Consider the following 15,876-nt stretch of genomic DNA (forward strand, 5'->3'; position numbering starts at 1 on the left):
GCTGTTTTTGCTTTCTTCCAGACGAACTAAGTCTTGCAGTTCTCCTGTTGGTTGAATAACTCATGGAAATACATAGCAAAGCAAGTAGTTTAGCAGCTGCCCCAAAGTAAGATCTACAGTCATGTGTTTCAAGTCAGCTGAAAATTCAAAAAGGCTCTAAACGGATGACATGGTTGCTTTTCTGAAAGTAGTGCATCAATTTGATATTGAATCTAAGTAAACTGAGAGGTGGATGACCTTTGCTCTTCAAGGAGTTTACTGGCTGTTAGTCGAGAAAATCTTTCAGTAAAAGGAAAAATTAATTTACTATCACTGCCATCAAATCAACTTGTGTTTCAGCTTTCACTAACTAATCCTCTTCCTCTGTATTTATGAATGGTTTCTTTGAAAACTGTTTCCTTCTGCAGAATCAGATTGCTTTGCAATAAAACTGTCTCCCTAAGTGATGCAAAAGAATAAAAAAGGTTTGTTCACTATATAATGTTAGTTTATCCTTTAAAATGAGCCATGTTCAGAGGGTATTACAACAGACCTGAGCATGGCAAATTTCTCAAAGAATAAAGCAGATGAAATCCAGACTGCTTAGTGAAGGAAAATTGGACCTGGACAGGGTGTTATAACAGTGCTGTAATGGAAAATTGTAAAAGATACGTAGCTGTTGCAATTACTTGGTATGGGGAGAGGGGTGTGGTGTATTGCAGGTGTATATGTTCTTGAGCTGACATCTCATTATCATGTATATGTTTGTATCTTGTATGCTGCTAAAGGTTATTTAGGTTATTTACCACATTTTAGGTAGGCATTCCCATTGCTTAATTCCTGTCCTTTCATTCTCTTTCTGAGAGAGTGTTTTCATATATTTCTTGCCATCTGCTCTTTGTATTTCTGACATGCCCTGTTTTTTCTCACCATTTGGGCATCCTGATACTAATAGGCTATAACCAAAGTAATCAGTAGATGTTGTTATCAGTACTCATAGTTTTATAAGGAGTCTGTGTGACTACATTTGATTGGTACATCATGACAGAAAAATTAGTCAATGGAGAAGTGCTAAACCAAAAATGTTGCCCAGGGTGAGAAATACTCAGTTACTGGCCAGAGTGGCAGTGCTCTGGGCTAAAAGCACCGAGCCTCAAGATGGGTGCAGAACTGATGACAGCTCTTGAAGCTTTGGCACTGTGGCAACAATGGCATGGCCTCTGGAAGGGTGGAGGAGGCAGTTGTGGAAGGAAGAAAGAGGCTCCGTGGGTTGCAGTGGGTGCGTGAAGATACCAGGAGGATGGTAGAGGTGGAGGCTTCCTGGCCATGCAAGAGTGGAGGCAGTAGCTGCTTTTGTGATGAGCATGCACATGGATGTGGGCACAGGACTCTGGTGTGTACAAATGTCCAGGCTGTGGTCACATCTACACATCTGTACAGCTGAAAGACTCCTCTCAGCTGTTTTGTGAGGGAGATGTGCCTACTGCTCATCAGTTGTACAAAGGTTTTGAGCTTGCTATCTGCTCTTCCCTCATATGTCACCAGTGCAAGACTGTTCTTACCTGCTCTGTCGTGACTGTCTGTGCTGTCCCTGGAGAGCAGATATCCTGTATTTTTATGGGTTTTCATCAAATTACATTCTTACTCTTCTCTTTCAAAACTGTAACAAGACCCCATCTGTGGAGAAAATGTAATGATTTGGGTCAGCATAAAGCAGAAACCTGGAAGAAGCAAAGCCAGGCTGATTACTGATTGCATGAACCGATCCTCTGCTTGTTCTGCCACCAGCCATTGCCTCTCTGTCATCATGCTTTGGCAGCTCGTAACTCAAAGTAGTAGCAAAACTGTTTTTTGCAGGATGCATGATATATTTTTCTTTCCGCAGTGCTGCTCATATTGTAGAGTTTCCTGCTAAAATAATGCTAATGATAGTAATGAGGGAAAGCACAGAAACAGAGGAAGTCTCATAGCATTAGTGATGCTTAAACTGCAGAAAAACTGATGCCAACAGGCAGCAAAAAGAACAGACTGGAGGAAGGAGAAAAAAGGATTTTTTTTTAGTAATTTTTTATTCAACAAATTTCAAGTTTACAAAGCTAGAGGCCAAATTCTGTCTTCTGATTCTTGCTTAAATGCAAGAGGAATGTTTTACTAGGGATTATGATTTATTCATGTTCGGGAAATGCTCTGTTTATACCAAGTTCAGGCTACAAAGTGGTAGTTGGTAGATGACATTCAGACTGGAGATTTCCCTTGAAACAATGTGAGAAAGTATTTATTTTGTGAAGTTCATTTCCCTTCATAGATAGTTTCCTACCATTAAATATCCAACATAAAGAGCCCAAGTGACAGGCTGGATATGTAAATTCAGTGTTCATACATAGCCTTATGGAGGGTTTCTTTTCCACAGTGTATGAACCAAACATCTCAATTTAATCGAGAAGGGGAAGACCTGGTTTTCATTAGCTGTGAAGACTTTCAGAATTACATTAGTTGCAGTTGATTAAATCTTATAATTGTATTTGCTGTGTGTCATGATGAGGGAGTGAGGGGTTTGGGTGTGTTGAAGGGGGGTACCCAGCTTGCAGATTACTCCTGCAGGACTCATGATTAGTTTCTGCTGCTTTGGTCTATCGGGATCAAGTCCAGAGTCTTATATTTCCCCCTCCACAGCAGGAGAGAAGGTGAATAAAAATGCTCCTTGTGGAGGGACATTGGTGTGTAGGGGCAGGAAACTGCTGGGTTTATTTTGCCTCCCTAGCCCTGTCTTCTGCAGGTGCCAAGCAGGGCATCTCTGGGGAGGTGAAGCCACAGGATATGCTGGGACTGTCAAAAGCAAGTGGTGTTTTCATTTACCACAGCTTGCTTCCTGTTGAAAGGACAGAATGATGCCATTATACTAGTCTTGGAGAGAAATTGCAATGAATTTGTGCAATAACGTGAGGCTGTGAAAAGATGGGGTCTGTTAGTGCTGCTCCCACTGTCCGAAGGCTTAGTTAGCCACATGGTCTGTTCTGATGTGTCAGCCAAAGAGGTCAGCTCCAAGGAATGCATGTGAGGACCTTTTCCAGCAGGTCACCACACATTAACCTCCCTTGCTTTTGTCCATGATTTATAGATATGTTGTCTCCTAATTCTAGGTGTCTGAAAGTTCACTAGTCTGTAAGAGACTAGGTAAGAGCTTCACAGCTGCCTGTGAAGGTACCCCTCTGTCCGCAGGCAGAAATTAGTCTTCACTGACTATGCAGAGCATACAGGCAGCCAGTTTAGATTATTTTCAGATGACTGAAGTTTAGGTGGCTCCTACCCTTAAGGAACAACATGGCTGTGTTTTAGCTTGAAGGAGAAGAGGAAGATCATGTAGATGCAGCACTGAGTGGGAACACCAGGTATCTGGGACAAGTTCAAAGAGCTCTTCAAGAACCACCAAATCCTTCTTTATCTTGGACATTTTTTCATGCAAAGGAAGTTTTTTATACAGGAATTCCATCATGTACTGCCTTGGTCTTACCTCAGTAAAAAGTAAACTCTTCAAGACAGGAATCATCTCCAGAAATGAAGAGGGCTCTGCATATATACACCAAATGTTTAAGAAAAGCTGACATTCCTAATAAGATACAAATGCTAAAATGTTAAAAATCACCTTATAGAATCAATTAAAGTGAAGTGAGAAATTTGGGCTTGAAATAGCTCTTCACCTTCACAAAGCACATTGTTGAACCCTGTTTTCTTCAGATTGGTCTGTCATTAAGTGAAATGGCTGCTGACTGTCTTCTATGGGATATCACAAAGCTAAATTTTCACTAGTTCCATTTCCTTCAGGATTATTTATTCTTAAATATAACAGGCCCTTCTGACATAATGTGTGCTTTACCTCCAAGGACCATTACTTATTTTCCCTGGAACACTCCTGTCTTGCAGACATTTATATCTATTGATTATATTCTAACATGGGCACTCAGTAATCTGGGCTGTTTAGATTTAAAACTCTTTGGATTATATTTTTCAAAATTGGGATGATTTTGATGTGCTTCATGTTGCGGGGTTTCTCACTCAAGGCACATTAAAATGCTGTAGCGTTCCGACAGTTGAATACAAGACATTTTTTAAATTTCTCATTTTATATAGAGTTAATCTTACTATAAATAGTAGCATTTCAGCAGTCTAAAAGTTCAGTATCAGTGGAAATCGTTTAGTCTGCTCCTACGATGAGAACAAAGGTGAGATCTCTCAGGTGGGACCATGTAGCATCTGGGTGAACAGAAGCTTGTTTTTAGAGATGAAAATATCCAGAAGAGAAATCCCATTTTAAATAGAAGTTTCAATTTGGGGGGTTTTTTAAGTTACATTTCACTGGGGACAATCAGAGCATTATGTTTTGCTGCTGCATATTTTGCAATCTTGTGTAATTTTATAAGATCAGGGCCCTTTGGAAATTGCAAAAAGCCTCTGGAAAAGTACTGTCTATTTGTTGTGTTTCATAGTCCTGATTGAAACACCAATGTGAGAAAAAGTATGATTGCTGTGGATGTTAGAGGTCTTTTAGAAGGTCAGATGACTGGGGCAATCTCTATGTGTGCCCACTTCCCAGGCTAGGGGAAGCTTCTCTCTTTCCATTATTACTACCTGATTTTGGAAAAGGGTTGTTTGAAATGTGGTTGCACTGCAAAGACCAACAGGGACTTGGCACAGTAGAATTTCATAAACAGCAAAGTGCAGTTATAAACAGGCTACGTTTAATATGAAAGAGCATCTAGTTCCAGGAAAAGCAAAGCTATCAGGAGTCGTTGTGTCAGAGCTGGAAAACACTTCACAAAGACAGCTTTCATTTCTATATGCGCTAAAGTATGCAGTAATCGTGGTCTAATTACCCCACTGCAGCCAGAAAGCAATATGGGATATTGTGGGGGTGTGGGAAAGAACATAATGCTACAATTAAGCTGTAATCTTTGGCATGGTCACTCAGCAGATAAAGCTTTTCTGCTGTTGCATTCGAAACAGTCATTATTTGGCTGCTAAAGCCTGGGGAAAATATGTGGTGTTGTTTCGAGGAGCTGTTGCACAGAGGCTTCATTATCGTTTTCCTTCTCAGCAGCTGGCCAAGCCCAGCCGATGCTCTGCATTTGAGAGCCGTGACCTCAGTGTTCCACTGCTCCCTGCTTGTGCTTGGGGAGGTTTGTACGGCTGGTAGTGGAATGGGGGTAACATTTAGGCACTGTGGAATGAATCTGTGAGCTTTAAGTTATTAGTTTAAAAACCTGTTTGCTCAAGGCCTGTTTTATAATAGAAGCTACTTTTGGTGGAGATTTTTCAGTGTATGGTTTATACACAGAAAGAGCTTGTGAATGTGTGAAATAATTGTGCTAGCTACATGACAAGTTGGGTGCATAATTATGCATGTGTATTAACCCCAGGATGCAGATTGTGTTTCATGGAGACATAATCACGTTCACATGCAATTATGCTCACCTTCCTTTGAAAATCTAGTTTTACAGCCTGCTAGAAAACCATGCTAGTGACATCTCTTATTTTCTGAAATTCACCACCATTTTAATAGAAACTATTCCACTGCCTTGAAACAAAGTCTTGAATACACATGCTTAATTGTACATACAACTTTCCTGATTCTTTCCACTTTCTCAAATTTCCTTTTGAGTAGGAGAGGCTGCCTGCACTGAAGGCTTGTGTGGACTTGCTAAAGCTCTAGTAGGAATAGAAAGGAAACACTGTAAGGAGAGGTCAGGTCAACTTTGAATATGTTAACCTTGAGGTGACGTGGTCTGACAAGGCATGAATGAGTTGCTTGGATTATGAATGCAGATTGTGATGTAGATCAGCATTTGCTAGTGCAAGAGCCTTTTTTAATTTTTCTGCAATGCCATGGATAGATGGTTTCAGACAGACTTTGTTTCCCTTTAAGAGATGTTAAGGTTTGGAAGAGGTTGAAAGTGACCAATGGCTTGGGACTGTTCAGTTTTTCTTAGATCTATTTTTGCATTATAGAGCACACACATCCTTTGAGATAAGCCAGCTATGATTTCCGTAAAAGTAGATACACTCGGGAATTAGATCAGAACCTCATTATTCTGCTGCTTCACAAAGCAGAAACATGAACTATTTTGAAAGATTATGGCGTGCGCAGTCTCTGCAACGCTTGTCTGACAGCCTGCAAGAGCAGTTTAGTCCATATCAGCCTTTGGGCATTTGGAGATAACACTGCCCAGTGGTGCCTGAGCTGGGTCTGAAGTTGTAGAGGGAGCTTTCTAGACAGGGAGTAAGGTAACAGATTCTCCTCAGGTGTCCAGTAGGACACTGGCTTCACAGAGAAACATGTTTTCAGGATTTAGAGGAACAGAAGATAAAAGGCTCTATGCCAAGGGGTGTTACTCACACCTGCAGGACAATTTCTGCTGTTCTCTGTTGTAGCCCAGGTTTCCAGTCTGGTTTTGTGGTCAAATGACAGCATTTGCAGCTGGATGTAGACAGGAAGACTTTAGTTTCATACTTCTCAGCCCCTGTTTCAGTTTGTGGGTCCCCTTATCTTGTACTTCCCCATTTTCTGGTTTAACACAGCTGTCTGGGGACTTGCTACCAAGTAATAAAAATCTCATTTAAAAATTCCAACCTTCTTTCCCACTCTTCATGCTCCATGCTAGGTTTGCACTGTTGGGGTGGAAGGGATCTTCTGACGTGGGTGATCTCACTGATCTCTTTTGCAGTTTAGCGGCAGATAACTGAAGGCACTTGGTGTAGGAGGGGTGGGAAAGAGAAGAGAGCAGTAGGAGACTGAGCAGTTCAAAAAGGAGCCCTGTAACCAGGCGAGCATGTGAAGCTCCTGGGCAGTGTCCCTGTTAGCTGGATACAGTCTGACAGCCCAGGACAGGGAGTCACAGTCCCAAAGCTCTCCATGAGTCTCTCCTGTCCTGTTGCATTTGGCTTCTCACATTTGAAGTCACTCAGTTGTCAGAACAATTTCTTCTCTTGCCTACGCTCCATCTATAATTCATTAAGAAATCCAGAGAGGTGAAGCTGTTGGCTTTTCCCACTCTTCCTTCTTTGGAAGGCGTGGGCAGAGCTTGGTTTGCAGCAGGACATGAATGAAACTGCTCTAAAACTCATAAGCCAAGGGGAAGGTGGTGGGAAAGACATTCTGCCATCTCCTACTGGGCCAAGAGGGCATGGCATCTGCCTCTTGCCAGCACATCTTGTATGTGCACCACCATCAGCTCGGGCAGGTCTTTGCTCAGAAAATCCAGGCCAGATCCTGGACCTGAAGTTTATTGGGTCTTTCAGATCCCAAGCTTCAAAGGTGTCCAGGTCTCAGTCCAAGCTTTAGCAGCAGCTTCCCCACAAGTTAAAACTTACACCCCATGTGCTCCCCAAAGTTGCAGCCTATGTATCTGCTTCACTCCAGATACAGTTTTTTGGGACCAAATTTGCACTTTTGCATGGTACAGTCCCTGCATCATCAACTCAGGCTGAACTGCCTCAGCTCTGCTTTATCCCTGCAACAGCTGCAAGCAAAAATAACACATTATTTGCCATAAAAGTGCAGGTCATGCAATGAAATACCTGTTGTTCTGAAACCACAAACATAATTGAGCCTTTAAGTGCAATTTTGAGGAAATAGCTACGAGTGTTATTTGTCATATGGATTCCAATAATGGCAAATATTGATGTCTAAAAAGCAAGATGAAGTTCCCACAAGAAGGAGAAATTTTTTTCCAATATAGTGTAAGGATTAGTTTTCTGAAGTGATAGGGACTTTGAAACATGAATGCAAAGTGTTTGCATTTTGTCATAGATGAAATAAGTAGGTTTCTTACTCAGATGTTCCAGGCCCATTTCTTTTACTGTTCTTTAGAGTTCAGTATCTCCAGCAGCTTGTGTGGAGATATCTGTGGAAAGGGGACAATAGAAGACATCTTCATCTTAAAAGATCATCATATAGGAAAATAATTTAAACAAAAAATTAAAAAAAAAAACCAGTTCCAGTGACCATTATTCTGTCTCAGCAATGTCTCTCTGAAAGGCTGAACTATTTGACTCTGACAGCCTTCCAGTGGTGGAGGTAGGACCTTTTCCAGCCTGACAGATGAAGCGTTCCATGTGAACTCCATCTGTAGCAACAGGGTTTGCATCCAGCTCTGGAGCACCCTCCCAAGAGACACAAATCCCAGTCCTCGAAGGAGAGATTCACCAGGGGGCAGCACAATATCACTTTTTATTATAAAAGCAGGAGTTAATCATTTCAGCTGTCTGAGAGCTTTTGGAAATTAAGCTGCTTGTTGTTCCATCGTTACGCTTGCAAATAAATTTCTCTGTAAAGCTTGCTTCTGAAGCAGCTTCAAAATCCAAGGTATTGGGCATGCATTAATACTGTACAGCCCAGGCATTCACCTAGCAGAATAAGGAGTCCAGACAATTGTGTTTTCAGTGTGTCTCTCTGGCAGCTGTCTCCCCAGGGCTGGTTGAGGCAGCTGATGGGTTCTAGTCCAGATTCAATTATTTCAGAAGCTCTCTTACATTAAAGGCACCAGCCTCTGTAAATACTATTTCAGCCTCATGTTTTGGGAGGCATTAAACAGAAGGAGTAAGCCCTCTGGTGTCACTACATGAGAAGAGTTCACTGAGGGTGAATGCAGAATCATAGAATGGCCTGGGTTGGAAAGGACCTTAAAGATCATCTAGTTCCAACTCCCTGTTGTGGGCAGGGACACTTTCCACTAGATCAGGTTGCTCAAAGTCCCATTCAGCTGGCCCCTGCACACTTCCAGACATAGGGCATTCACAACTTCTCTGGGCAAGCTCAACCACCCTCACTGTAAAAAGTTTCTTCCTGATATCTAATCTAACCTACCCTTTTTCGGTTTGAAGCCATTGCCCCTTGCCCTGTCACTACATGCCCTTGTGAAACACTCCAGCTTTCCTGTAGGTCCCCCTTTAGGTCCTGGGGAAGACGAGGGGGTTTTTGTATTATATTTACTTCTGGTTGTCCTGTAGCTGAACAGCTTCTAGGTCCTCTAGCACTGAATGCCAAACTGTTGCCTTTCAAGGAGCTAAGGCGAGTCACTGGTCACATCTTGTCTGTTCAGCTTTCTTCAAGGAGGGCTTCGTATGTCACAGTCCATTCCTAGTTATTACTCTATTCTACTTGTACAGGTAACTGGTGTCTCCAGTGGTTGCTTCCCCTGGTTGAAGTGCCACTGTACTTTTCTGTCCTTTTCTGACCTCTTTCTCTCAACTTAGGGTCAAAGCAGTTCTTGCTCTTTTCCTGGAAATTAACTACATCTTCTGTCCTTGGTTGTTCCCTTTGCTACTTTGGCTTCTGCGTGGTAGGATGCCTCATGTCTAGCATCAATCTCACACTTCATTCCTGACATCACACATAGGGTCTCCCTTGACTGTCTCTCTGATCTCAGTCCTTTTGAAGTTCAATCTCAACTCCATCTGCTCCTGCTCATCCTAACACTTCTAACTCTGTAGTGTAGTCTTCAAAGATGCAGCTTTTCCATGGGGCTGCTACCCATGTAGCCTTAGCTTTCTTTAGCTCAAATATTATCTTTAAAGGCCAAGAGCCTTAAGCGTATATATTTAGAGTAAAAGAATAACTTTTTCTGCTCTATTAGCTTAAGTTACACTGCTTAGTCTTCTGAAAGGAGTGTAATATTGTTCTTAAGAGTAGGTACAAACATAATGAATGTAGTAGAATGATTTAAATATCTTTCAAGACAGGTCTGTGCCTGCTTTTAAAAGAAAATAAATATATGTTTATATTTTAAGAAACAAATTTTTACATCCCTGTTGTTTTTCTTATATTTTTATTTGCCCAATAGATGGGGGAGGGAGGGGGAGGAGTTCTTTTTTCATTTGAATTCTTTGTATTTCTTGGGAAAACTAAGGAAGAAAAGACAACAAAAATGCTGAAAAATCATTTGATTCAGTTTCCATTTTTTACATTTCACTTTTATATGAAGGTAAAAGGATTGGAAAAGAGAAAGTAAAAGAACTTTTAAGGATAATTTTGTAACAGGGCAGAAAATGTCTGAAAATTCACAAAAAATAAAAGTTGAAAAAGGTTTGGAGCTAGTTAAGGCAGCCAGTGCGGTGTGCTTTCTAAATGAGGACAGTCATTCACCTTTACAGGAATTACTTTTACAGAAATCCATCCCAGTGCACAGTGCCCTTGTACCTCATCAGAGAGGTCTTTGCAAATGTTACACCAGGTTTTCTTCTGACTAAATCTGATTCCATTTCTCTTAAGGTCTCTCCATTTTGCAATCAGTGATGTTGATGTGACTATGACTCAGTGTAGAAATAACCCAACTTTTGCAGGGCTGTATCAGACTCACATCTGCAGTATACATCACTTTGAGAGGGTCTGCCACTGTTTTTAAATGTGTCATTTTTCAGGTTCTACCAAGATAGCCAGAGAGGCACATTGCTTGGCAATGCTCATCCCCAAAGAGCTGTGGCTCTTTGGTGTCAGTGCTCAAGACTATCAGGAAGACGTAGCTGAGCTTGGGCAGGATATGTGCCACCTATTCATCCTGTGTATTTAAGGGGTTGGAGAAAGTTACAGATTATCCGACCTTCTTATAACTTGGCCAAACTAGAAATACTTAACTACACTTTAAAGTTGGTCTTTCCAAAATCAGTAACTTCTTCCATTTTTTGTTTGTTTCTTCTCATTTCAAGTTATATCCATGCCATTGATATCTAAAAGAAAAAAAAAAGTAAAAGCTTTTATCCACTGCAGATGAATTAGAAGGAGAGTTCTTCTTGTAAGATGTCCAGAAGTCTGATCCTGCATGGTCGAAATCAGCGAGACCATTTTATGCTGGAAGAGCAAAGTTAGTTGTGATAGCTGCCAGTCACATAGCTTAGTTGTTAAGTATGTTCTCTGATTCACCAGGTTTCCTTTGATCAGAGTGGTCTTTTTCTGGGAATAAATCTTTTTTTTTTCTTGTAAGATTTTAATAACAAAATGGTGATATGTTTCCTGATACAGGTGTACCTAAATGAACTTGTTGTTGCAAAGTATGCTTCTCCTGCAGAGAAAATATATGTGTACATATATATTTCATAAGTAAAAATACATCTATGGAAGTATATGCATTAAAGTAAGCCTTAGTGGCTTTGGACATTGTTCAGTCTTATATTTGTGCTACTTTTTCATTCCCCAGAGATACCTGCTCATTTTTTAGCCACCGTATTCCGTTTCAGTGTTTTATCAGTCTTGAAATCTGACTGAAAGCCTATTAAGAGACTTTGCATAGCCTGTTCCTAAATTGTGGAGAAATTGATATCTTCAGCAGTGTGGAATGAAAGACCTCTTTATCTTTTTAATTTTGCCATGTCAACAATGTATTACATTAAAAATATGTAAAGAATTCTAGAATATGTTCTACACCAAAACTTATATACTTTAAATAGTGTTTACCCAGGACATTTCTCCAGGGACTGCTCTGCTGTAGCAATAGTTGTGTTATTCAAGTTCTTAAAAAACATCCTACCTACTTTTCTCAGTTGTCCTCTTAGACTCAGGTGGGGAGAACCAAAATAAGAAAGTTCCATATTGTTACTCTCCAGACATATTATTAAGAAAATAAGCATGTCACACAGAAATAAAACTAGATCTTACCTGCCGCAAGAAGGTTTTTGTGGTATTCCTTTCAAAGACTTACCTTGGCTATTTGCCACTACACTTTAAGCCTCAAGTCACATGCAGGCAAGAGGTATTGAGAAGGAAGGAGGTGAATGCCTGCTGCAGCTTTTTTTTTTTGCTTTTTAATTTTGCAGAAGTTGTAGTTGGTTTTGACAGCTCATGTTCCAATCAAATTAGCAAATATCACCACAAAATAGATTGCTGTCCGTCAAAGTTATAAACTTTTTCCTGAAAATACAAATACGGAGATACTGCACTGCCTTTTTTCACATTGAGATTGTAGATATGTAACACCTTGTGTTAATATTTGACAAATTTGTTCTATGTCAACATCAGAAATGTGGCTGAAAATCTCTTCGGCTGGCTGACTGGCTTGTACTTGAAACTGTGTTTTGTAAGATCTGGATTTGAAAATCTCTCCTGCCAGACTTGTAGCTGTCAGGTCCATTATCTTCAAAATTTCTATTAACTCTAATGGTGTTTTTCTTCCTGCAGAAACAGACGGTGCATGCAGCACAGATGCCAGCCTTCTTCAAGAAGTAACCTCTTCATTCCCAAGTGACACAAGTTCCTGCTAGTACCATGGGGCCAGAGGGTGGTTTCTTAGGCAGTGCACAGATCCACGTCATCCTGTGGGGGAGTTTGGCAGCCATGACAACACTTTTGTTCCTCACCTTCCTCATCTTCCTTTGCTCCAGCTGCAACGGGTAAGGCTCAGGGGCTTAGCACACAGTAATGGTTCTTGTGTCACTTAGTGCAGGGATTGACACAGCTTCAGTAATAGGTAGTTAGCAGGAAATACTGAGGACTTAGGTACAGAGATAAAAAAAAGTACAGTACAAAGTCTGTTTTCAGAGCAAAATAAAATCTAAACAGTTCTGTTCATTCTAAAATGTAATTTTTTTTCTTTTGCTATAAAATAAGTACACTGTTGTGTTTGTTTGGTGGTTTCCCCTCTGCTGAAGCCTGGAGCACAGGTCGACGCTGACTGTTAGCAGATCCACCAGTAAGCTGAAACTGAGAAAGAACATTAGGTGGGGTGAACAGGACCAAAAAAGTATAGGTAAAAAGGAAAAGAAAACTATTTATGTTTATTTCAGCTTTGCTTTGGCCATACCTGTAGTCTAGGGAATTGATCCTGCTACTCAAGCAAAACTGAGTAAGAATCAAATGGTGATAACTAATTAATGTCTTTCACCTTATCTTTATTTTCTTCTCCATAAGAGGATTCAATTTCACCAACACGGGCACATCTACTGACATTTTTATGCTCATTTCAAGGCTCCTTTATAACATGTAAGCTGAGCCCTTCTGACTTCACAGGGGAGCCTGCGCTCCATCCACTGTGCCCTTCCAGCAGGCCAGACCAGCCAGACCTTTCCTTATGAGGAGTGGGACTGCTGTGGTCCATATTGATATGTTTTACAAACATAGCTCAATCAGCCAAGTGTATGGAGGAAAAACCTCCTATCGATGATTGAGTACAGCAGCAAAATCTATGCTTTGGGTGCTTGTGCCAATAGAAGCATGTGCTTTCACCCTTCAGCATTGAGACCATTGAGGCAGCTGCACAGGCATGAAATGCACTGTATTGGCATAAGGTGTGTCTAGAGTGGAAGGTCCTGGTTTTCAGCAGTATGCCCACACTGCAAAAAACAGTCATGGGCAAAACCAGACCCCAGAAGTTTGCTGAAACCATAAAAAGCCTGTGATTCAAAAGAAATGCTTTTGTAAGCTGTTAGGTGATACTTTAGTATCTTTCCAGTGTCACAGTTTCCTGTGATATCTCTGTAAAAATAGTAGAAATATGTATTTTTAACTTAATTTAAAAGTAGAAAATCTATTTTAAAAATTGTTTAGCCTGGAAACATTGCATTTAGGTACTGCATTTGATCTTAAAGGCCTTTTCCAACCTAAATGATTTTATGATTCTGTATTTTGTCTTGTAACACACCAGTCCTTGAAACATCTCTAGAAAGATGAGTCAAACCACTGAGTATATGTTTACAGTTACAGAGATAGACTGCCAGAAATATTCTGGTGATGTTCTTTAATAGATTCTTGTGTTGCTAGTCTGGACACCATATCTTTCATTTCAGGTCATTCTATAGGGCTGGTTGTTTATGCATTAATGCGATTACACAAAATTTCTTCCTGGCTTACTCTTCAAAAATGGATGAGGATATGGAAAACCAAATAAAATGTATTGTTTCTAAAATATCAGTCATAAAAACTGCTATAGAGGAAATTAAACATTTAACTTCCTCTGCATTGGTGCAGCCTTACTTGCTATTTTCTTCCTTTCCAATTATGTAGAATTTTAACAGTTGTTCATGTGGGAAGCACAGTTCGCTGCAGACTTTAGAAGAAACACAAATTTCATATTTTCTGTATTTTCTCACCTTTTTACTTGCCTTTTCATGTAGGGGAAGTGCTAATATTATTTTAAGCTTATACTTTATTAGAATATTTCTGAATAGAGCTGTATTTCCAAATGGAAATGTGATCCAACATTGAGTCCTGTGAAGTACCCAGTACCACAAGATTCCTTTAAAAATGTAGAGCTCTGTTGCTATGAAATTTGTAGGCCTTTTTGAACTGTTTGTCCTTATTATTAATTGTAACTAGCATTCTGAGTGGGAGTAGGCTGGATTTTGTTGGCCTTTTCTAATTCTTCATAGGATAAACATCTTTTGCTGACACAGTTTAAGGAACTCCCCAGGTAGTCTGTCACCAAAACACATGTATCTGAGCATTTCAGATACAATTAAATTGAAGATAATAATATTTTTTATTATCACAGAATCGTAGAATGCCCTGAGTTGGAAAGGACCTTAAAAATCATCCAGTTCCAACCCCCCTGCCATGGGCAGGGACACCTTTCACCAGACCAGGTTGTTCAGAGCTCCATCCAATCTGACCTTGAACACTTCTGGGGATGGGGCATCCACAGCTTCTCTAGGCATCTTGTTTCAGTGCCTCACAACCTCCCAGTAAAAATTTTTTTCCTAATATCTACTCTAAATCTACTTTTTTCCAGTTTGAAGCCATTGCCCCTTGATCTGTCTCTATATGCTCTTGTAATTATTTACAGTATCTCATAATTATCATCAGTCACTGCTCACTGTGATCTTACACTGAGTGAGAAAAAGAGTTGTGTGTTTTTGTTGTACTTCTTCAGTTATGTTTATCATGATCCTGCCTTGATGGTGTCCTTACTCAGAAGTCATACCAATCCCTGTAATAACTTGCAGTTATTCCATTTTCAGTATTATTGTGAGTCACAGTTCTGTTCTCTTTACCTTTGTAAGGTCTGTTAATGATTGGCATTTGTATATTAGCATAATTTATAGTAACAGTTTGTATGCCTTTTTCATTAAGGGAAAAGAAGGCCAAACATCAGAATGGAGATCATGAAAATCTGATGAATGTCGTAAGTATTTATTTCTGGCAGCTTGTGTCTGTCTTGTGGTTGGTTTGTACCAAGCTCCTTGCAAAATACCGCAGATTAGAAAATAGCTCAGGAATTTCAAGATGGTTGAGCAAGGAAACCTTTAAAAGTTGCAGAATAGGAAGAGGAGGAGAACTTGTGTAGATGTATCCTTTGTGGTGCAGTGTACCCTTTGTCAGCCGCTGTCTTCTCATGGGTTAAAGCCACACTAATGTCTTATTACTGGAAAGGTTGGAGGGCAGATCACTCTGGACATACTTGGATTTATTTGCTTTAACATCTGTAAACACAGGCACCTAAATCTTTGAGTATAGTTGGCATGGCTTGACTCCCCTTCCAGTAACACCTACGAGTCAGAGCTCCAGAGATCAGGATAAAATTTGTTGCATATCTATCCATGTGAATATTTATTCTGATCCGGTGGTCACTAATTTGTGTTGCAGCCTTCCGACAAGGAGGTTTTCAGCCATTCCATCACAAGTTCGGCTACGGAACCCCCCCCAAACAGTGAACAGAATGGGCCACTCAGCAACGGTGAGGGTGAGTAGTGGCACCCCTGCAGGTGGGGTGAGCGAACAGCACTGTCCCACTGCTCACAGCTCTCACCTTAGCTACACATGGATGATCCCTACAGTCTCAGGTTTCTAGCCATCAGTTTTCCAAGCACACATTCATACCATTTGTCTGAATACTCTGCTCACCTCTGGAGGTCTGACACCAGATCTCACAAAACTTATGATCAAGGTGCCATGAACTCATTTGCCTTGTTGATAATTCA

General features: G+C 40.5%; 1 protein-coding gene across 4 annotated transcripts in view; it reads left to right on the top strand.

Annotated features, from left to right (window-relative positions):
* Positions 1-15,876, top strand: part of PAG1 (phosphoprotein membrane anchor with glycosphingolipid microdomains 1) — a 115,876-nt gene that overhangs the window by 81,034 nt on the left and 18,966 nt on the right. For 3 of the 4 annotated variants that reach the window (XM_071554288.1, XM_071554289.1, XM_071554291.1), the window contains 3 exons: positions 12,143-12,354; positions 15,029-15,080; positions 15,542-15,638. In XM_071554288.1, coding sequence (XP_071410389.1) covers positions 12,230-12,354; positions 15,029-15,080; positions 15,542-15,638 — 274 coding nt within the window. In that variant the 5' untranslated portion in view covers positions 12,143-12,229. Of the gene's footprint in view, positions 1-11,974; positions 12,042-12,142; positions 12,355-15,028; positions 15,081-15,541; positions 15,639-15,876 lie in introns of those variants that run through there. The other variant, XM_071554290.1, reaches the window with a different exon arrangement.

This window comes from Pithys albifrons, chromosome 4 (genome assembly GCF_047495875.1).
Source record: "Pithys albifrons albifrons isolate INPA30051 chromosome 4, PitAlb_v1, whole genome shotgun sequence".
In the NCBI taxonomy this organism is placed as follows: Eukaryota; Metazoa; Chordata; class Aves; order Passeriformes; family Thamnophilidae; genus Pithys; species Pithys albifrons.